The 23,724-nt window shown below is 40.1% G+C and overlaps 1 protein-coding gene across 2 annotated transcripts in view; it reads right to left on the reverse strand.

Annotated features, from left to right (window-relative positions):
• The window catches only part of LOC131034022 (thioredoxin O2, mitochondrial), a 94,827-nt gene that overhangs the window by 15,517 nt on the left and 55,586 nt on the right, over nt 1-23,724 (reverse strand). For both annotated transcript variants that reach the window (XM_057965362.2, XM_057965360.2), the window contains exons 4-5: nt 15,362-15,441; nt 14,099-14,143 (exon numbers count right to left, since the gene is read on the reverse strand). In XM_057965362.2, coding sequence (XP_057821345.2) covers nt 14,099-14,143; nt 15,362-15,441 — 125 coding nt within the window. The remainder of the gene's footprint in view (nt 1-14,098; nt 14,144-15,361; nt 15,442-23,724) is intronic.

Consider the following 23,724-nt stretch of genomic DNA (forward strand, 5'->3'; position numbering starts at 1 on the left):
TGGCGCACAGACACAATGGGCCTACCCGTTGGTGAAGTAAACCCGGAGGCCGACGACGCGCGGACAGAACTTTACACAGGAGAAGACATGGCAACGCGAGAATTTTCAATTTTGCTCCAGGTAGCCATTCAGACATACGTTCGACGAGAAGCGGCGGAGGCAGAAATCCCACCAAGTGCCGTGTGGACAGCGCTGGAGGTTAGCCCGGCAGTAAACCGGTTAATGAACCACCTCCCCCGGTTGCTTGCACAGGCATCGCTAGCACAACAGGCCCTCCTGGAGGAGATTGCCCAGGAAGAGCGACGACAACAAATCCTGCAACTCTACGAAGAGAACAGCCGACGGGAAACGGAACGAGATGGCGCCAGGCCAGGAGGAAATTGAACCTTGTAATAATCCCGACACACTACTGATATAAATTGTGGCCGAAAGGCAAAATAAAAATAAAAATAATAAAAGTTTTTTTGTGTACATGGCGTGTGGTTGCTGTGTATGGAAGTGACTTATGCCCAATAGACTAAATAAGGACAAAAATAAAAAGATACAGAGTGACGAATGGGAAGTGGTACAAACCGTGTTGAATCTCAGACAGCAAATAGAACGAAGGCGTAGGCTAAGGCAGCTTGCCGAGGGACGACCGGCCGAGGGGTTGCCCGAAGGGAACCCAGGAGGTGTCACGGAGGTTGCGGAGGCAGAGATAGACAGAGAGAACTACACTGTCTACACTGTTGTAGGGCTGCCAGAAGGAGTCACGGAGGGTGCCGAAGGAGAACTCTACAGTTCGCCAGAATACCACCGTAGGGTAAGAAGCCGCGAAGAGTTGGTGGAACAAACAAGGCGAAGTCTAAACCTGATCGACGCTACCAGAGACTTGCTAAAGAACTTGTCCATTTCAGAGGACAACTGGAGGGAGACAACGGAAGGTGACGGTACGACCGAAGGTGCCGAGGGAGCACAAGGGTACTGTACGGGAGGCAATTTGTTTGGTTCGGTGTCAGCAACTTTTTCCGGAGGACCCACGAGTGGAGGTTCAGTTGCAGGAGGTGGAGGATCGCCAGGTACAAGTACACAAGGAATTAGAGGAGCGAGACCCAGCGGTGGGATGGCGAGTAAACAAAAATTGCCAAAGTTCACAGGGGAGGGCAAGGAAGACCCCTTACGGCACTGCCGTACATGTGAAACCATTTGGTCCGCCAACGGAGTAACAGACCAAGATGACTGGGTACAGCAGTTCCCAGCCACGTTACGAGGAGTTGCCATAGATTGGTACTCCGATGTGGACAAGCAAAAAGTGGCCACGTGGGCCAATCTATAGAAGGAATTCACGGGGGAGTTTCGGTTGCTCTGTGATGACAATGAAATTGTAACGGAGATATACAGTACCAAACAAGGTACCAGGGAGACAGTACGGGCATACAGTCGGAGGCTGAAAGAACTCTTGGGTAAAATGGAAAGCCAACCCGCAGATGGATTGAAGAAACGATGGTTCGTTGAAGGGTTGAAATCCTCCCTACAGAGGAAGATGAAAATTGTACCCCCGACGTCATATGACGACGCTTATAATAGGGCGATGGACCTGGAGAGCGAACACAAAACATCAAAGAAGAAGAAAAGTAATAAATCCTCATCCGAGGACGATGACTCTTCACAGGAAAGCAACAGCAACGACGAGGCTGGCAAACGGGTGCAAGCGCTCCAGAAAGACATGGAGCGAATGAGAAAGGAATTCAAAATAATGAGAAGCACTGGTCGGAACGAAGGGGACATATGGTGCACTGAGTGCAAAGAGGAAGGGCACACAAAGGGTACTTGCCAAAAGAAGGCATTCTGCGAGATTTGCCAAGTGATGGGACACTCCACCAAGGAGTGCCCATACAACATGAAAACCCGAAGTACGCAAATGAACCAGGTGCTATTCACGGAGCAGGCCACAACATCTGCACCATCGGGTACCGGCCAACATACTAACACAACGGCATCATCTGGAGGATACCGGGACAACAAACGCGGCAGCGGAAGGAATAGCAACAATAACAATAACGGAAGTTGTATCCAGTATGATGCCAAGGGCCGGCCAATTATCCAATGTAGGGCCTGTAATCAGTGGGGGCACTTCGCCCGTGATGGCACGAAGGAGGCCACCCCTCAGCACCTCTGCCGTTGGTGTGGGCCAGGCGACCATGAGGACGCAAATTGCCCGCAGGCAGGGGTTAATCTCCTCAACATTGAGAAGGCTGAGAAGACTGGTGAGAAAGAAGTACTGGCGATCACCCGCGCCCAGACGAAAAAAGCCACTTATCCCGACCCCTGTACGGAGAAGGAGAGATTACGGGAGGCAAAGGCCACTATTGAACGTGAGATGACGACCAAAAGATGGGACAACGAGGTGGCGAGTACATCATCCCGTACGGAAGCGGAAAATAACATCATTGCGCAAATCTTGCAGATGGGGGTGCCGATAAAGGTAAAAGACCTTCTAGACTCTATGCCACAATTGAGGACTGCCATCCTCACCAATGTGCAAAGCACCGCATTGTTGAGTGCACCACAGGTAGGGGTTCCCGCCACCACATCGTCGAGTGCACCACAGGTAGGGGTTCCCGCCACCGCTTCGAAGAGTACACCACAGGTGGAGGTTTCTGTCAGCCCTTCGACTGACCCGATGTTACTAGCCTTGAGTAGTGGTAGACACCCAGCTGTGGTAGAAATGGGTATCCGTGGGACCATTCTGAAGGACACCATTGTGGACAGGGGATCTGGGGTGAATGTACTACCAGAAGAAACATGGAAGCGGCTGGGGAAGCCCACCCTATGGCCACCCACATTCAACCTGGTGGGAGCGGACCAACACGGCATTAAGCCACTCGGCCTGTTGATGGCCCAACAAGTGACAATTGGTACGCAACCATTCTTGTTAGATTTCGTGGTTATTCCCTCGAAGAAGAAAGGCTATGACGCCATCCTGGGGAGAGCGTGGTTGATCAACGCGAGGGTAAACCACAACTGGAAGAAAAATACACTTTCCATGGAGAAGGGAGGGCGGAAATATACCATTGACCTACACACCCAAGATGTTGGCGAAGAGCTCGCCTCTTCCGACTCGGACTCAGAAGACTCTAATAAAGGGGAAGGGGGTCCTAATGAAAGCAAGGGCAAGAACGCGATGGAGCCGAACAGTGAAGGGGTGCTCGAATTGGAGGGATGCTCTGAAGATGAGGTATGCTCACTTAACGGGCTCTTCCACTGGCAAATGGAGGATTACGAAATGTTCCAAAGCTACAGGCTCGAAGTAGAGGAACCAGAGCAACCAACAAAGGTGTACCTGCCGGAATACAGAGAATATTGGAAGGGAGACGCCCCAAACCCTGGCGACGTAAATAATCCGAAGAGTGTCAGCAACGATTGGAACCCTGTGTGGAAGGCCGCAGCCTTCAAAATCTTTATTATCCTCCTCCTTCTTATGTACGGGAAGGAGACCGTGGTCCCTGTAGAAATTGTGGTTCCAGGTCTTCGGATGGCTATTGCAAATAGATTGGCCACCAACGGGCCCAAATTGAAACCCTACCACGCGAAGCGCGCAGAGAACCTGAGAGGCCGGACGGACACCCGAGAGCCCGGACGGACACCCGAGAGGATGGAAGGGGACTTGAGAGGCTAGGTAGGCGACTCAAGAGGCACAGGACCACAGCAAGCGACTCTCAGGCGAGGAAAACCGAGAAGGATGAAGGGCAATCCCAGAGACAGGGGACCCGAGCAGACGACTCTCTAAGACAACTAAATTAGGAGATGAGAAAAAAAAAAAACGTACGGTCGTATGATAGGCGACCGTATGGTCAAAAATTTATTTTAAAAATGAGAAAAACAGTATGGTCGTACGACAGCGACCGTACGGTCAAAAAATTATATAAAAAAGAAAAATTATAAAAAAAGAAACGGACCACCGTACGGTGGTGACCATCGTGCGGTGGTAACACCGACGGTGACCACCGTGCGGTGGGCCACCCCGGCGGTGGCAACACCGACGGCGACCATCGTGCGGTGGTAACACCGACGGCGACCACCGTGCGGTGGGCCACCGACAGTGACCACCGGCGGTGGTAACATCGTACGATGGACACTGACGGTGGATGCCACCGAAGGTGGATGCCATCGTGCGGTGGTCAACCGCACACCCAGCATAAATCCCCGCATAGCCGCGCAGCCGTCATGGTCCGCCGTACGGTGTAGGGGTGTAGGCTACACGGGAAGGTGGCCGCACGATTGGGAAGGTGGTCGCACGATCGGAGGTGCCAATGTTGTTGTTGACCATACAGGGAGGTTGTATGGTCGGGGTTCCATCGGGGACATTGCAGTGCCATTATTAAAAAAAAAAAAAACGACGGCGGCCAGATTTAAAATGATTCGCTGGAGTTTGAAGCCAAGACACTGGAAATTCAGAGTGGAAAAGAAGGGTTTTTGGCATCTTAAAATATCACAGAAATGTTGTGCGCCATGGACTTTCGTATGGTTCTAAGGGTTGTAAATTGGTGTTGGCGGCGGGGGCGCTGCCCCTCGACCCCGCTGGGGGCATTGCCCCCAGACCCCCAGTTTATTTTTTGAGCTACAGAATACCACGGGAAGTGTTGTGGTTGTCCGTACTGTGAGAAAGAAGCCTGCAACTAAGCATTGGCGGGAAGCCATAAGCCGTAGAGGAGACGGATTTGGAGGTTGCGAACAAACAGAGTTCGAGGGAAGGCATTGCAGGTCCGCGCAGTTGTATGACACCAGGGAGTTATTCAATTCAGTTTTTAGCCTTTGGGGAGTGTGATGGAGGATTCGAGGTGTCTCCTAGCATTTGTGCCAGCGGATTGTGGCCACCTCCAGGCATGACTGGTACGCTTTGAGGAACTCGGAGTATGTCTCGGCTGGACGTGAGGTTGCCTTGGTGGATGCACAGAGGGCTCGGGAGGAGCTGACCACCAGGTTGGAGGCAATAGTCGCGTGAGACTTAGTTCAGCGTACCCAGGAGTTGGATGCCGGGAGAGCAGCACGGGTGGCTATCGAGGACAAATTGGCTAGGGAGACAGTATCAATTGAGTAGCAATTGGTGGAAGCTGAGACTGAAAAAAGTGTTTTGCAGACAAGTTTGGGTTAGGCACAGGAGGACTGTGATGGCAAAGGAAGCAATATTGGTGAATTCCGCACTTGAGCATCGAATGGTAGCAGAAAAGGGTTTCCAGGCGAGGACGCAGCAAGTGTATAAGATCCGGGCCCGACTGGCGTCAGTAGTTCCTGCCGTTCATCTCTATTTTGTATTAAGTCGTCGGAGTCGACTTCTTTTCTTGGGGGGGATGATGTTGCCGGGAATAATCATTATGTTATGTTGTTATATTATGTTTATGTTGTCGTCGGTAATAATGAGTTACGGCAGTCAGTTAGTTAGCCGACGGGTAGGTAGTTGGAGTCGCGACGGTTGTGTCGCACCCCTTCGGGTATTATATATTGTGTACCTTTTCTTTGAAGTGGGATCAGGATAGTCGTGTCAAATGTAATGTTATAAGCACTTATTGTACATGGACTGTGGAATTAATATAGAGGCTGGTTATTTAATGTATTTCCATTATGTTCTGTGCATTTACGTTCTGCATTTAACCGTTTACCCGAGAGGGCAAACAGAAGGTGAAACCATGCAAGCTTTGAAAAAATAATTTAAGTGGACACCATCAGAGAACAATGTTTCACTGTTATTATCTCAAAACTTATCGCAACAATTTCATACAAGTCTCCCCCTGTTACAAATGAGGGGGATCACCCCTTTATATAGGCCTCAGGCCATGATTACATGCAAAACCCTAATTAAGGTTTTGCCTAAAAGATTCTCCACTCAAGATGCAACAAGGTGGGAATCAGCATTTAATACCCATGAAGCCCATGTACAATTAATTCCAAATAGCCAAAAATGGCATCCATTTGTGCATTAAATGCACCCCATTACATCAAATTGGCCCAAAATGCAATGAATGTAGCCTCATGCAAAAATCGCCCATGATGCCATAAATGCACCATCATCTCCTGAATGTGGCGGCTGCATGCAAAAGGAATCTGCCATAAATGTGACGGCTGCATGCAAAGAGATGCTTCAACGTGCGTTGACTCGGCTACCACTTGGTGAGAAAACCTTGGAGAGAGAAAACTTCAGGAGAGAAGAATTTGATTGATGAAGAATTTTCTTGAAGTTTCTCGAACTTTCCTTGCTCTAGAGGAGATTTTTAATGATTTTCCATTATCTCCTATTTTTTAGGAACTTTCCAAAAATAGGGTTCTAGGTTCCAGGAGAGAAAAAATTATCCCACGAAGCCAAATCTGAAAGAATTTAGAAATTTGGATGTGATTTGATGCCCAAAAATGAATTTTTCAAAAATTTACTCGAGGGGAATTTTTCTCATTTTGTTCATCTTAGATTCCTTCCTTGCCTTGGAATTTTCATCTTCTTCCTTGGGCGGAATTTTCATGTCATGGAGGAATTTCATCTTGGAAGGAAATTCCTTCGTTACCTTCATTTGGCACCCATTCCTTTCCTGAAGCGCATTTTCTCCATGTTGAAGGAATTTTGATGTGGAGGAAAAATTCCTCCTTAACCTCATTTTGACCTTGATTCTACTTTACCCCATGAGGAAGGAATTCCTTCATGCCTTAGCCAACTTTCACATTTCCCAAGAATTTTGTCTTGAAGGAAGGAATTTCCAACACAGTCAATTTTTCCACTTTCTTGGAATTTCTTCTTCTTGGGCGCAATTCTTCCCTAAGGAAGGAAGTTTCTTGAATTTTGAATTTTTCTTCTTGAACCTTGATTTTTATGTCTTGTTTCCAACCTTGGGCACATTTTGGAACTGGAGAAGAAATTTTGGAAATTTGTTCCTTGAGGAAGGAATTTTGTGCTCTTTGAATTCATCATGTTCGTAGGGAGCTTTTTGACCAACTTTTCACATCTCCTATTTTTTAGGAACTTTCCTAAAATTTAGGTCCCGAGTCTAGGAGATAGAAAAGTCTCCTACGAATCCAAATCTGCAAAAATTTTGAAATTCAAACGAAATTTGGTGTCTACAAATGGATTTTTCAAAAAACATTCCAAGGGAATTTCTGCTTTTCCTTCCTCCTTGCCCTTTGGATTTTCATGCCTTACACAAATTTTCAATTTTCCAACTTAGGCGTGGAATTCACTCTTCATGGTGGAATTAATCATTTTCAAGCCTTGGACGAATTTGACTTCCTGACTGGGTATGGGATTTAAACTTTGATAGAGGAAATTCATGCTTTCCATGCTCTTCCTTGATACCTTGACTTGGGCACCTGCCTTTGAACTTGGGCAATGATTTTGCATTGGTAAGGAATTTTGTGATTTTGAAGCTTTCCATGACCATCAAGTTTTGGCATCCTAGTACCTTCCTTACGCACAAATCTCACTTGGTGATGGAATTTTGAACCTTCTTGGATTTTCCATGCCTGGGCCAATTTGGCGCCCTCCTGAGGAGTAGGGTGCAATTCCTCTCAAGGCGTGGAATTCACTCTGCCATGGAATTTCTTCCATCCTTTGATTTTCTTTAACTTAGCAGTTTCATCATCTTTTCCTTGGCCAAGTAGTTTTTTTTTTTAATTAGAGGAGGAATTTTATCAAGTGTTCATTTTCCATGCAGCCCCCACTTTGGCGCCCTTCATCACCTTGGGCGCAATCCTACATTTGCCATGGAATTCCATCCACTTCATGAATTCCATGGACCTTCCATTTTGGCGCCCTATCACTTTCCAAGGCGCAATTTTGACTAAGGGAAGGAATTCATTGATTTGCTATGAATTCCAAGACTCATTGATTTTAGCGCCCTTCATCACCTTAGGGCAGCATTTTGCGTGTGTCATGGAATATTGTGGTTTTTTGAATCCTCCATGGCTCCTCTAGTTTGGCACCCTTCATCTTTGCTAGGCGCAATTTTGCATTAGGCATGGAATCTTGACTTTTTCTAGCTTTCCCCTGCTTCCTTCATTTGGTGCATTTTGCTCTTGGTCATGGAATTCATACTTTTTCTATCTCTCCATGCATACCCTACTTTGGCGCCATGCAAATGTCTTGGGCGGATTTTTCTTTAAGGCATGGAATTCATACTTTTTCCACCTCTCCCTGGAGGGTCCATTTTGGCGCCCTTCTCTGGCTTGGGGCGGATTTTTGATGGTGAGGAGGGATTTAGCAAATCTGGATTTTTTCCCGGCTTCCCTTGGTTTTGTGCCCTCCATCATCCTTAGGTGCCATTTTGACTTGGCCATGGAATTTCAACATTTCCATGGATTCCTTGCACCCCTCAATTTGGCGCCCTCCACAGTGCTTGGGCGCAATTTTGACTAAGGAATACATTGATTTCTCATCATTCCATCTCCACCTGAGTTTGGCGCCTTGGATTGCAATTTGGCATGGGTGAAGAAATTTCACTTGTCTTGGATTCTTCATGAACTTAGATGAATTTATGAGCTTCTTCTGGATGAGGACTTGATGTGATTTCCCGGACAGATAAAAATTTTGGCTTTCCCTTTTATGAATGGGCTTTCAACACTTAGCCATTTTTTACTCTCTCTGTCTGCTTTCTGACTTTTCGGAATTAGAAGTAGTCGTGAATGCTTGGCCTTCATCACTTTGCCTGAATGGTCCTACCAAAAATGAACTTCCAAAAATAGAAACCTTCAGAACGTCAGTGTTAGATCCCTAGAACAGGACACAAGAATGACTTACTATAAATAGAAACTTACCAAAAATAGAAATTACTAGATATAGTAAGTTTGATTTTTGACAAAATGATGACATTCCAAGACTCAATAAAATCCCTAAAAAATAGGAACTTTCTAAAAATAGAAAGCTGCTCCGTTTTGGCTCAAATTTTACTAGGAGGTTCCTTGAAGGGTCCTTATTCCAATTGGATGTTTAGTTTTCCAAAACCCTAACAGAAACCCCTAAAATCTAGGACTAAAAGCAGAAACCCTAAAATTAACGAAACAGGCCCTAGACTTCACCAAAATCACTCAAACAAAAAGCAAACTAAACCAACGTGACCCCCGAACACTCACAAAGCCGAGAGACTGACGAGACTACCACCAAAACCCACCAAAAATCAAAACCAAACGACCAAAAGGGCCTAAAAGGTAGGGGGTCCTTATCTGGGATGGGGCGATGTGTAAAAAGGTCACAACAGGTCCCTAACTTTAAGGTTATAGCAAAGTCATCCTTCAGTCACAAAGATTGACAATTGGAACGAACTTTTTGGAAATTTAAACATAAGGGGTAGTGTTTGAAATTTTGGTAAATTTGAATCACAACACCTCTACATTCGTTGAATAATCCATAAAAGAAAATTCTAGGTTCTTGGGTCTTTGAAAATCCACATAAACATTCTTTGGCACAAGACATCTCTTGCATTCAAAGTGGTGCCAAACTTAAAGGTAGCAGCAAAACATCCTATGAACTTCACACCAAAGGAATCTTTGTGCCAAAACTTGTCTTCCCACTAGAAGTGGAAACTGGCTCCATAGGAAAATTAGTGTCATGAAATGCCAAAATCACATTAATAAGAGAACTTCCTGGAAAAATTGTGTAGATGACAATTTTGAATGACTTTCCAATGCATATCCAAAGCATAAATTAAAAATTTGGTGATTACTTGTAGGACTTGCAAGCAGTCACGAGTTAAATATAGCGCCGAGTGACTTGTAGAAAAACTCAATCCAAAGTTTTTTTAAAAACTCACAAAAACCTAAAAAAACTCACAATTCCAGGGTTTAACTCGCCTGAAAAACTGATAAAAGGTCATGCAGTTTCATTAATAACCTATTTGTTGACACTGTGACCTATGGGTTTTGGCATTTCAAACACCAAGGTTGCAACTCATTTCATATGCTGCAACTTCCGACTTCCAACTTCTGTTGTAGTCTTTAGACACAATGAGGATTCAGGTATGTATGTCGTGACTGTGACTGTGATCCATAGCAGTTAAGCATAAAATCTTGCTGTCTATTTTTTAAATAATTTAGTATTTTCAATAGCAATAATTCAAGGGCTTTTATTAAAATACTTAAGAGATAGGAGTTAAAACATTGCTTCTGGGTGGTTCCCAAGGCCTTTGTTCTTAAGACATCTAATGTTTACATTTGAATGAATGTTGGATATCCTTAACACTTTCTTGCATTGTGTCTATGCTTTACATTATAAATTAGTATCTCTTCAATTATCATTACAATCATGGATAAAGTGTTATTTTCCTTCCACAAAACATGGATGCAGCCATCAATCATATTTAATGCAAAAAGTTATCCATGTTCAAAATCTAAAATTAGTATTTAATTCTTACTCATCCTGAAAGACTCTGACATCATCCAACTAAACAAAAAGGTTCAGTGGTACTCTTTAAGGAAATAACAGAATAAAGTAGGGGCATATAAAGAATATTTATAAAAGAAGAAGAAAAAACAGTTATTCTCCAAGTTTCTAGGGCAGGGAAACATAGGGAGGTGGAGACCCAGTTTCAAGGATGGCTGTTAAACTATCTTAAATAGACTAAGTATAGCATAAATTTTGAAAAGTAAATAAAATTGCTAAATTTGCAATGCAATGACAATCCTCCCCCTTTATCTTTTTAGGGATGTTTTGCATTAATTATTTTAAAATTATTTTTGCAAACAGCAAACTATTTTAAAAATAGTTGTCGTAGGCTTTCAGCTATCCAGCATCCATTAAAAAAAATTAAAATCAACAAGGATAGCTTATTAGTTATTAATGATGATTTTATTTTGAGATACACCCACTATATTAATTCTTTTCTATTGTTTCCCTTTTTTTATTATTATTTCCCTTTTGGCAGGCCTGATTTCCATTTTTTGAAAACAATATGCCATGACTACAACTAAGAACAACAGCAAGACAAAGACCCTTGCTCGAAACATGCAACAAAAGCCCCAAAAAGAGAATAGTTATTGCAACCATTGTTCTAAAAATGAGAGGAGGCATAAATCATCTAAAATATCACTTTGCACAGATTCCTTTCTGAGATGCTACACCATGTATTCTAGTGACTCTAGAGGTTTAGAATGAGGTGAGAACTCTTCTATCAACATTTGAGCAAAACAAAGTAGAAAAAAAGAGGACAGCAAAGGCAATGGGAGCCTCACACACATTTCACAATTCTACAAAAGATCAAACATCGGGGAAGATATGGGGGACTCTTCTTCCTTCGAGCCACAAATATGAGAATTAGGTAGTGTGGGTAGCCACAGTTCCAAATATTTTTATTCCTCAAAACACTCCTGGTGTACAACCTTGTAATGTCCCTTTTTGGGATATACCTGATTTTTGACCAAAAAAAAAAATAATTCCAACAAATGCAATTTATTTACAAATAGAATTCTATGATAAAATTACATAAATGTAATGCCATTCTAGAGAAAATCCTAATTTAGTTCTTATAAACAATATTAATTAACACCAAAGCATTAATATCAACAATCTATGATTGTATACAAATAATCTCTATTAAAATCAAAGTATCCTAAAATCGTTCATATCTATTTCATAGCTTATTCCCATAGTTAACCATATTAGGAATCTAATGGAAAAGCTTGATAGGAAGCTGGGAGACTGTCCCCCTCAACCAAGCCAAGGGCACGGAATGAGCAAGTCATTCAGCCCCTTGGCCCACAAGTATGGCAGGACCTCCAGTCCATCCATATTGGGGTTGACATACTTGACGAGAAAAGACAGATACTGCTGCATCTTCCTATCAAACATTTCACATTGATATTAAACATGATTCCTGATGGAAATCGGATAATTAATTACTAATCCTATATTTCTTGATGGATTGGCAATTTAATCAAATAAGTAAGACTTAAAGCTTCCTAACAGAATTATGCTGACATAAATGAAAAAATACAAGATTATTTGCATACCACTTACTTTCCTTAATAGTATAGATTGCTGTATTTTATTTCTGAATTCTTTTTCCAAATCTGACTTGATGATTTGATGCCTCCTCAAAATGAATGGATCTTCCTTTTTATATCCTCCATGGAGGGCTGAATAGTCACAACCCTTGTTTGCATCGACCTCTTTTCAAGGGACCTCTTCAAGTGGATCGCTGCCCAAGACAAATTGCTGCCCCTTATTTAATCACAATCAAACCCCTTTATGGATTTGTTGGAATTTCTTTAGAGGCAGCAATTTATATTTAAATGCTGTGCTATCTTTTACGGCGAGGGCATGACAAACCTTCATTAGGTGTTGCATGTAATAGGAAATTGCATCATGTGGTGAAATTGGCATGTGTCAAATTTTAGTACTATAATAGTATTCCCTTTACTACACATTTCAAAGTGACTCACCCAACAGGCAGTGACAAATGTCCCAATAGTTGGAGAGATTTCAAAGATTTCAGCTAGGTAGATGGAGAGAGCTTTCCATAAGTGATCAGTAGAGTGGGTGGCTCAATGCTTTGTGAAGGAGACGTTCACACCTGATGGTAAGAGATGTTATCCTGTTGAGATACAGACTGTATTGGATAGGCATGGTATAGTGTTCAATGATTTACCTCACAAACTGCCTCCTGATAAAGGATTTGAGCACATCATAGAGCTTGAGACGGGTTCTAAGCCTGTCATGGCCTCTCCATTAATAAATGTTGACCAGTTAAGGTTGTTTGAACCTTCACTGCATGATGTTGAGGATGATATTGTGATGTCCAGTATGGAAGACATTGCACCTGAATAACAAGATGAATTGGAGCATGATGTTATCCTCAAAAATAAAATGTGACAATATGAGCATGAAGTATTGGTGATCAAAAAGAGAGGGCAAGTACCAAGCAAGATATTGAGAGTTTCAAAAGGCAAAGTGAGAAAGAAATTCTCACATTTAGTAAGTCCCCGAGAATTTGGGGACCAAAAGCCTCTTAGTGAGGGAGGTGTGATCCATGAATTGAGACAAAGAATGCTGAACCATTGATCATCAGAGAGGTCACTAGTCAAGACTTGACTTGGGAGAACCAAATCATCACCAAACTGATTGAAACGTTGGAAAAAGGGTTGATGAAGTGTAAGGGGTGGTCCAGAACATCCCTGAAGGCTTCAATACAGAATGCAGATTACTGGCATCAGATGTACCTAGAAAAGGAAGTCTGGCAAACTTGTATGAAGGGGCAAACTATTTACTGATAAAACAATGAACCCTTTCTGTTTCAAGCATAAGCTAGAATTTGAAAGGTTTTTGAAGTTGAAACGATTCACATGGATGTCAGTTGGCTTTCCACTGGACACGGGATGTTGAGAGGGGTCCATATGAGTACATTCCACAGATGTTTAAAGGTTGGCTTTCAAAAAAACTTCATGTAATGTCTGTAATTTGATATCGTTCAGAGAATGGACACAATTTGCTTAAGTTTGGATGCAGAGCAGGTGTGACGTACATGTGACAGAGTGTTTTTGTATGTTCCAATGTATCTCATGGGTAACGTAGCACTTGGACAACCTCTGATATAGTGGCACGAGATATAGAAATACACTCTTCCTGAATTTTCCATCCCTTGAGGATTTCTCAAGCTTTACAGTGTGTCGATCTCATTTTCCATGATGTGTGAACTCTGTATTTTATGTTTCCATACTTTTTTATTATTCTAAGCATATTAATTTCATTGTATATATTGAATATGATTTTGTATGCAGTGTGGGGAGTTCGTGTAAGTTGAGAAGAGATTTATCGATCCATTTGTTGATGAGAGTTAGAAACATAGCATTCAGCTCTTTACATATCAGTTGAGTATTTTTAAATTGATGAATCCATACTTTAATTGTAAACTTACAATAATAAACAATAGATGTCACTCACTGAAGTCATGTCAAACTTTTTTATACTTATTATGCCTTGTGAGGAATCAGAAATCTTGAAAAATCCTAAGAATAAGAACATAATTAAATGCAGGGATCAAGAGTCAAATTGATGATCAATGTTACTCATGTTTACAAAGGCATACCCACAATAACAGCTGTCAGCAATATCACAACAAATTAATAATTGGTTTATATAATGAATGCTCACCACTGATGAAACTCCTGAATTTCTCAAGGTGTTTGAAAGATTTTCCTGCAGACGAAAAATATATTAAATTGTTTGCGCAACACATTTTTTAATGCCAACTAAGTGAATTAAACAAGACACCAATCCATTGAGAGCCATCTATATAAATAAAATTGGAGTAAAACCGCATAGTATAGTTAAAATTCATGCAGATCCATCTAATCAAGACTATGACAAAAGCAAAAAAATACACTAAAATTTTGATGCAAGAGCTGGAAATATTTTGCTTATGAAGAATATACTTTGAACTTTGCAGAGACTAGGCATTGTTAAATTTATCTATAAGCACTTATCTCTTTATTACCTTTCTTCCTCTTTATGCTATCGTAGAAGGGGAAGAATACATCAGAAATGGATCAGACATATTAGTAAAAGTTGGATGATATTGCCACTACTCTTGAAAACTTTTCAATGACAATCCCAATATAAGACTCATTTTCCTAGCACATATATCAAAAACAGAGTTACAAAGAGCTCACCAGGTCAGAACAGGTAAAGGAAGTCATCTAAGAAATCCAGTCACTCAGGTTACAAGTGAAATGATGGAAAAGTTGCCTTAGTTGGTTCAGCTCTTGAGAGGGTACAATGGAAAGCATACTAAAATATGGGATGAGAAGTTGGTTTATATATCTAGCATTCCTATAGCAGCACTTTACATTCTTTAACTAATATATCTCCCACTGCTTTGGCTACTTACCACCTATCCCCTTTTATGTTATGAAAGGGCAGCTATATAGAGAAAAAAAATGTAGCCTCAGGAGTACACAGCCGAAAAATTCATCAAGAAGATTAAACAAATACACCTCTCAGTGCAAGGGAGGTTTAAAAAGTATGCTAAGTACAAAACCGAGTAGGGCAAGCATCTTGTTGAGCACAGAAACCTGATTGGGGGCAAAGTATCTTAACAAGCAAAGGCTCCAAAGGGAAGACTCTTAATTTGTAACTACTACTTAATCCTATGAAAAAAAAAAAATCATGCCCTCATGTTGCCATCAAGGGATTTCATTCAAATATACTTTGCATTAAGTGTACATGAAGTTATCCTCTCTATTGCTTAAAACTCCAGCATGAAAAGAAACAGATTTTTTGGTATATTCAACCCTTAACTACAATGAGAAAATTATAGCCTCTAATGGGAAAGCACGCAATGTTGATTTATGCTTATCAGCTACAAGTAAAGAAGAAAATATGTAACATGAAAAACCCATCAATATAAGCATATACCTGGTCTATGTCTAGTTTCATAAATGTCACATTGGGATAGCTCGTGCTCAAGTTGTCAACCAGAGGAGCTATTGTTCGACCTGTAAATAATAAAAACTTAATCATAATCAAGATGTATGAACTTAAATTGAGGCAGTTAATAAACTGTCATGTCCCCACTTTGAAATAGAATTTAATAATAAATAATAATAAATAAATTTAAATATTAAAAATTAAATTAAAATATAAAGAATATAATTAAATATAATTAATTAAAATTTAATAAAGTTAATGAATGGCCAAAAGACATGAAAGGAAAAGTTGTGACTCCCTCAACAATGAGATGTAAAGGGGAGAAGAAAGCCTCATTTGAAAGGGGGAGAATTTGAAAATCAGAAGTGCAGATCTGATTGAAATAAGAAGTGCAGATTTGATTATGAGAGGTGGTGTCCTTTTCAAAGGGCAGAAATAATGAAGAATTTCACTCTTTCAAAGGGGGCTGATGGTGAAAGGGTGTGTCTCTTGCCAAAGGGCATACATGAGGAAGAGGTGTGCCCTCTCCCTCACATTGAGAGATATAAAGGGAAGGAATCAAAGGCATCTAGTGACATCACCATCGATCAGATCAGATCAGAACTGTTACTAAGTTACAGGCAGTAACATCCTTGTTCTTGGTGGTATGCATGGGGATGTGCTTAATATATATGTTTAATATATAAAGCCTGATAATGTTCTTATGCAAAATTTAATAGTGATATTAATATAGACTGCAATATGTATGACAGTCATAATATACATCCACAGTACAAAGTGTTTTGCCATAACTTTGTCCTAAGTCATAAATCTATTATAATCCTTCTATTCCCAGAGGGAGATGGGTGCTGCTAGGGAAGGGCAGAAGAAAACCACTTCAATAGAAAGCTCCAAGGGTGAAAGGACGACTCCTGAAATCTGGGCTGCAGGACCCAGGGGTGAATGGACCGAGTTCCGGTAATCGAGCTACATTAAGGAGGTGGTGTCAAGCACCCTAGGCAACCAAGCCCTCTTTTGAGAATGGGGTCAGATTGGTTTGGATTTAGGCATGGTATTAATGGCATCATAAATTGTATTACAGAAAATTAGTTAGTGTAGACACCCAAAACAGGCACAACTAATTGAATGGATTTTATTCATTTAATCATCATTAATTCTTCCTATTAATTAAATTAAGATTTAATTAATATACCTAGTCTTCTAATCACCTATTAATTAAATTAAGATTTAATTAATATACCCTTCTTCCATCTAAGCCATTTGATTAAATATCCCCCCCTCCTCTAGCCATTTTAATTAAATTCACATTTAATTTAAAATATCAATTTATTTCCTTTCCCATTTTAATTAAATCTACATTTAATTAAAATCTCCTTTACATCTAAAATAAATCAAAATTTATTTGTAAATCCCCACTCCCCCCCACTTGAAAAATCCATCAAATGCAAGTTGTATCCTCTTTTGGCTACATTAAATCTTTTTAATTTACTGAAATTCCTATTTTCCCTCACCCACTTGCCAAATCCTACATTTCCCACTTGCCCTCCTAATTTCTTCTAGAATCCCTCTAATCCTCCATTAATTATCCTAATTCTCCTCATCATAACCAATCCCTAAATTTGGGGGAGTCACTTCCCCAAATTTGGAGATAGTCTTCAAATGCATTTAAGACCACCTCCTTTCAACAAGATAACTTGTTGAATGCCCCAAAATTTGTAAGGCTCTTACAGAGTTGTCCCCTAGACCACTAGTGGTTTTCTTCTTGGGAGAAGTTAACCTCTAAAAGTCTTCAAAACCATTTACGGCTCTTACAAGCCCACACCCCTAACCCATGATGATTGTCCACTTGACTATCTTTTATCCTTGCACAAGAGTTTACTTCTTGGACAATAGCCTGCTTCCTTGGATAAAAGCATTATCTAATGATGTCACCCCTTGAAGCCTTCCCTAATGCTCAATTAGCATCTAAATGCTTGCTTAGCATCTCTCAAGCCCTCTCAAGTTTGAAGCCTTCCCTAATGCTCAATTAGCATCTAAATGCTTGCTTAGCATCTCTCAAGCCCTCTCAAGGTGACATTTGTCAACTTGGGATTGGATTGAATCCCTCACATGGATTGATAACTTTCAATCCTAGCCCTTGTTGAAATTACTCAATCTCAACCATCCATTTCTCTATTTTCTCTATAAATAGAGCCCATTTCTTCAATCTAAGGATCAAGCTTTCTATTGCATCCAATCTATAGTCTAATTGTGTTGACAAGGTTATCAAGGAGCTCAATCCCCATCACCAAGCATTTAGGCCATTTTAATTGCATTATAGCTTAGATTTATACATGTTTAGAATATCTTGCTAGCTTATTTCATATCATTTTCATAGCTTTCTCATATCTCATCCTCATATTACCCTAATTAGTTCATCTTCAATTTGGAACTCATTTCATATCTTCATCTTGCATCTTGCAGCTTCATCCATCATCTCATCTTAGCTAGGATCTTAGTTGTATGCATTTTGATCCTAGAATCATCATTCATAACTCGTTCTCTAGGTTGTCATCTTGAGGATCAAGTGCTCTTCCAAGTGAGGGCTACCTTGAATCTTGGAGATCTTTAGAGATATAGGAGCATGGGACGAGCTTAGCAACCTTGAGATTTCTTAGACTAACAACTAGATTAGTTTGCATTTTCGATCTCTTGATTCCACTAACTTAATGTCTCATGTGTGTGTGTGATTTGTGTTTTCTTGCAGGTGCAGGTATCCCCCACATTTTAACCACACAGTTAGTTATGCTCAATTAATAGTGATAGAAGGTAGTAGCATAGATGTTGCTCTTGGGAATTGACAGTGTCTAAATAGGGGACATTACATAAAATCCAAATGAATTTCCATGTTAGTATATAAGTGAAAACGAGGTAAGTTAAATATTCACATTGATTTACATAACAAAATGTATATACAAATTTTTTTGTTTAATCATGAATTTCAAGGTAATAGTTGCACTTGCCTATAAAGGATAAGATGCATTCCAAGGCTCTTTCATATGGAAGAAAACAATTTTCCAATATTGATAGAAACCCAAGTTTCAGGTGTGATTCGCACATTGTTGGCTTTTGGGGTCGTTATTATCCAAAAGTCCTAGGTTTGTGTTAGTGTGTTGGATGGTTGAACTCAGATTATATTTAATAATCTATAGTAATATATGTTACGTTCACGTGTCTTACGTTATGTCCAGAAGCTAGTCATTGTTAATATTTTAGTAGGGGTTTGTTGTGTGCACAGGAATTTTCTTGTAAGGTAGTTTGGTTGGTTGCTTTTTTAAAATGCTTTTATAAAGCCCATGATCTTTTATTGTAAATCCATAATATAATATATTAATTCATGTGCATTTGTGCTGTAATATATATTTCATATGTATTTTGATCCTACTTACATTACATTTCAATTTCATCATTACAATCGAACTACCATGCAAGAAAATGTAATGATGTATTATCATTACTATTTTGCTGCATCATATGTATTTTCATTAGGAATCCAAATGCATCTACTTGATTTTAAGAGTTTAAATGGTGCACAAAATAACATGCTTTCAAAAATAAAGTTACAATCCATTATTCAAGGATTCATTCCACATTTTAGACCTATGTGAGGATGAAGCATGAAATCTTGGACAAACCTGCTTAAAATGCAGTAATCAAGAAAATCAAAAAGAGTTGTCACTGAAAATTATTAAAAGAAAATACCAGGATAAGGGCAAACTAATTTGACATAATTCGTCTTGAGCACACGTCAATGGGTAATTATGACAAAATGTTTTTACGTGCAATTTAGCACTTAATCTTGGATTGGTAGAAAAAAAATTGAGACAATTGCAAAATTGATAACCAAGCACAATGGACATTAAGCAAGTTTGACAAATAAAACCAGCCTTTCTAGCTTTTCACATGCACTTACCATATCATAGGCACTGATATTTCTATAAAATGATGGTCGTAGATTTATTTAAGATATTGGTACCCACTGTACAGTACAGAAATGACAAACGCATTTGCATAATACCCTATGAGTTAGCATCATTGATATACAATGATCATGGAATGATAATCAAATAAAGGAATCCTTATTCTTGCAAAGTGTTTGTGACATATAAATTGCCATTATGATCACTTAACATACATTTGTATATAAATCTCAAAAAATTTATGTGGACAAGAGCATGGTAGAGATAAATTAGGAATTATAGAAGTAGAGGATTAAACGTTCATAAATTAAGATGCTCTTTCCCTCAATAAGTCTCTGAGATTTTATTCTATGGGCTTCTAGAAAGCATAAAGCATTATTTGCATGAAACAGGCATGTCCTTTCTCATTGATACTTTTGGAGTCCATATCACAAGCTTAAGAAACATCTTGTACAGACCACACACATAGATGACAGTTGCCTTCTTCAAGAGATATTTTTACATATTCTTTCATGCAATTCATCACTAGAAGATATAATGTATAAAAAATTTAAGAGGAATTCTCATGCCTTCTTCAAGAGATATTTTTACATATTCTTTCATGCAATTCATCACTAGAAGCTATAATGTATATAAAATTTAAGAGGAATTCTCTGAGGCCTGCCTTCAAATTTGATTTACACTATTGATGTATAGCATGCGAGAAGGCATTTCACACTCTAACTATTCTTGTGTCATTGCCTATGCTGTTCTCTTAACTCATCTTGTAAAGACCCTCTTTACATCCTCTTTAATGTCACAGAGAAAAATGATTTCATTTTCCACTGAAACTTGCAAAGAACTTACACTAGCATAGCATCCATGTGCCTAGAACAACCTACCCTTCAAAGGACCTAACAATTGCCAAGGGGAACACAACCGTCAACCAACCGACACATATAACTACCCGAGAGTGACAAGAACTTAATTTGGACAATTAATACATTGTCGGATAACCAATATTAAGGCATTTTATGCCAACTACATCATCCCCCCAAAAGAAAAAGTCGTCTTCCAGACAACAAGTAAACATCAAGCAATATTCGGGAAGACTAATGATAAGAATGTAGACAATGACTTGTATTGGGCAACCCCAACTTGTAGTGGACTTGACAAATCAAATGGTATGTGGGGGCAACGCCCCTAGCGAGGTCAAGGGGCAGCACCCCCAATGGGGTCAAGGGGTAGTGCCCCTTGCAAGGTCAAGGGGCAGCACCACTCGCGCGCTCCTGGGACAACGCCCAGGGCGCATTCCTTGTCGCAATATGGGGCGGGGTCAGGGATTGAAGCCCCCACCGCCAAGACCTAATTAAGACCTTCAAAACCACGCTGAACTCCATGGCACACATCATTTTTCTTATTCTTTAAGACACCAAAACCATTGTTGATGAAGCCAAAAAATAGAGCTTGTGCAAACTTTAACCAACATATGCAACACAACAAAATCTAACATTTCATGGAGATAAGCAATTTTGTTGACTCTTGCCAATGATGTCGTACTAGTATGTTGTATGCCATCTTCATAGTATCCAACATAGTCAAAAGTGTATCAAAGTGCAATTTCAAAATTACCTGTCATGCCTCAAATAATAGTCGTACTATTGAAAACCTTTGTTGCTCAAACTCACATGGCCATATGGCATTTGAAAAGATCCATCTACATACTTGTTCGACAATGTGGTATGGAAATTCTAGAAAAGGCTACACAATATGCCAATGACAATGTCGTAGTACCATACAATGTAACAACAACAATGCCATCCTGAGCTGGTGGAGAGTCATACGAGGAAGTGAAGTCGTACTTCCAAAAACTGAGGCTGCCATACGACGAGTAAATGAATGAATCGTATGGTACTAGAGTACCCAAATTGTTGAGGTCGTATACAGGGGTCCAGAGGGGAATAAATGATGTCGTACGGTGTAAGAATAATACCGAAGTCGTATTGTTAGAGGATGTTGTACCATTATAATGTGAAGTCGTGCATGCAGGGTTGTTTAGGCATACAAAATGGCCAAAGATGGGTCATACGAGAAGAACATAAGACTATCATACGGTGTGGACTGAACCAAGTTGCAAGGTTCGTACAAGTTGTACCAAGAACAAGGTCCGTACGAGATGAGTTGGAGACTGTTGTATGAAATCATGCCAAAGTTGTACGCTTCATGGAAGGGGAGGCTGTATGGGAGTTTGAGAGTGTCGTACAATTAAGTTGTGTGCAAGCTGAACGGATGTATTAAAATGTCGTAAGTGATAGTTTTGTTGTTGCCTTTTGATATATTTCTCCAACCGTACTATGAAAATCTGTTGCCAACCATGGAAATATGAATGTTGCATGGTGAGAGCACATTGTCATATGAGAGTAAATGGAAGTCGTATGACCATGCACTTGAATATCTATACAATGCAAAAGAAAGTTCGTATGCTGCTCAAGGAAGGCGTTCATACGGTGTGTTGAGGAGGCCATATGATGAACTTGGAGAATGAAGGTGTACAACCCGAACTCTTATTTAATAGGTTTATAATTTCAAGTCCCCCTAATGCGCCTCCTGAATTTTCATTTACAAGGTGTAATGTATAATTCCATGCTCTCTCACTCTTTATTCTTCCAATCTTTAATTTTTTTCATTCCCATGTAACTTTTTGATATATACTTTAATATATCTTTTAAATTTGAGCCCTTATTAATTTCTCTCCTTGACACTTTAATAAATTGGCATCTACACTTTATCATATTCTCTAGCTCCAATATTCTACTACAAATTTTCTTTTTTCTCCACTTGCTATCCTTCTTATTTAATAGGTTTATAATTTCAACCCGAACTCTTATTTAATAGGTTTATAATTTCAAGTCCCCCTAATGCACCTCCTGAATTTTCATTTACAAGGTGTAATGTATAATTCCATGCTCTCTCACTCTTTATTCTTCCAATCTTTAATTTTTTTCATTCCCATGTAACTTTTTGATATATACTTTAATATATCTTTTAAATTTGAGCCCTTATTAATTTCTCTCCTTGACACTTTAATAAATTGGCATCTACACTTTATCATATTATCTAGCTCCAATATTCTACTACAAATTTTCTTTTTTCTCCACTTGTTATCCTTCTTAAATTTTCTTGGCTCCATTTTTTATTTTTTTATTTTTCTACCAGCCTCATTTTTTTTTGTTTTGTTCTCATCGTCCAAACCTCTATAACTTTTTGTTCTTCCCCTTGGCAATTATTTGAACGCTCCACATTACATATTATACTATTTGTACTAATAGAAGTATTGTCCACGATTTTACATGCGTTCATTGATTGCTCTTCGCTAAAAGTTATGGCATCAAGAAAAATAAAGGTTGACAGAAATACCTCATAGTCCTTCATTTACCAATGAAATAGTCCAATTAGGGAACTAGTCTCATCTTCAAAACAATTTTCCAATTCGAGCACCCCTTCATCATTTGATTCCATCCCTTTCCTTACTTTGTCCATATCTGACTCTCTGTCTTTGGATTTTGATTCAGAGGATGCCAACCACTCACTCACCGCCTGATTTCCCAAGTCGATGACATACTTCCTTTATTCTCGATGGAGAGAGTGCTCTACTTCCAATTGTGATCCGCCTTGGCAGCAATCAGCCATCCCCTCCCTAGGATTGTGGCATACGCCTTCTTCTGCAACAAGATGACAACAAAATCCAAGAGAAATTGTGTGTCCCAATCATTACTTTTTGCACCATCAACGTCCCCAACGGCTAGATTCCGTGTTGGTCAGCACCTACCAAGTCGAAGGTGGGTGACCAGAGTGTTGGTCTTCCGAGGCATTTCCAAGTATCTTTTGGCACTACGTTTATTCCCAAGCCTTTGTTGACAATGGTGTTTGTCAATTTCCTCCCCATAATTTCCATCTCAACAACGACTAGCTTCCTCCCAATGCCCACCATTAGCAACATTGGATCACTAGCCTCATTCCCTTCATGTGGTGGTTTCCTTGTTGGTTCCTCTTGTGGCTTACATTTGTTTTGACTAACTCTATCGCCATTGACCGTTTTGCTAGTTACCACTCTCAGTTGCGGCATAATTTGAAGAAGGTTTGTCACCTTGATGGGTATGGTTGTTTATAGCACCTGTCGAACTATGTTCTTTGACTCCAATCACAATGACTTAATTGCAGTTTTGTTGGAGGTTATTCATTCCTTCACCATCACTCGTTCTACTTTTGCTCTGGCTTCTCGGAGTGGTTCCTTCTCCATACAAGGGTCTAAGTACACCGCCTTCATTCTCTATGCTCTCATGATTGCCGAAACTGCCTCATCTTGTTCCTCTACATCCAGTGTATTAATACCCTTTTGCTTCGAGCAGTTGG

This window comes from Cryptomeria japonica, chromosome 2 (genome assembly GCF_030272615.1).
Source record: "Cryptomeria japonica chromosome 2, Sugi_1.0, whole genome shotgun sequence".
Classification (NCBI taxonomy): Eukaryota; Viridiplantae; Streptophyta; class Pinopsida; order Cupressales; family Cupressaceae; genus Cryptomeria; species Cryptomeria japonica.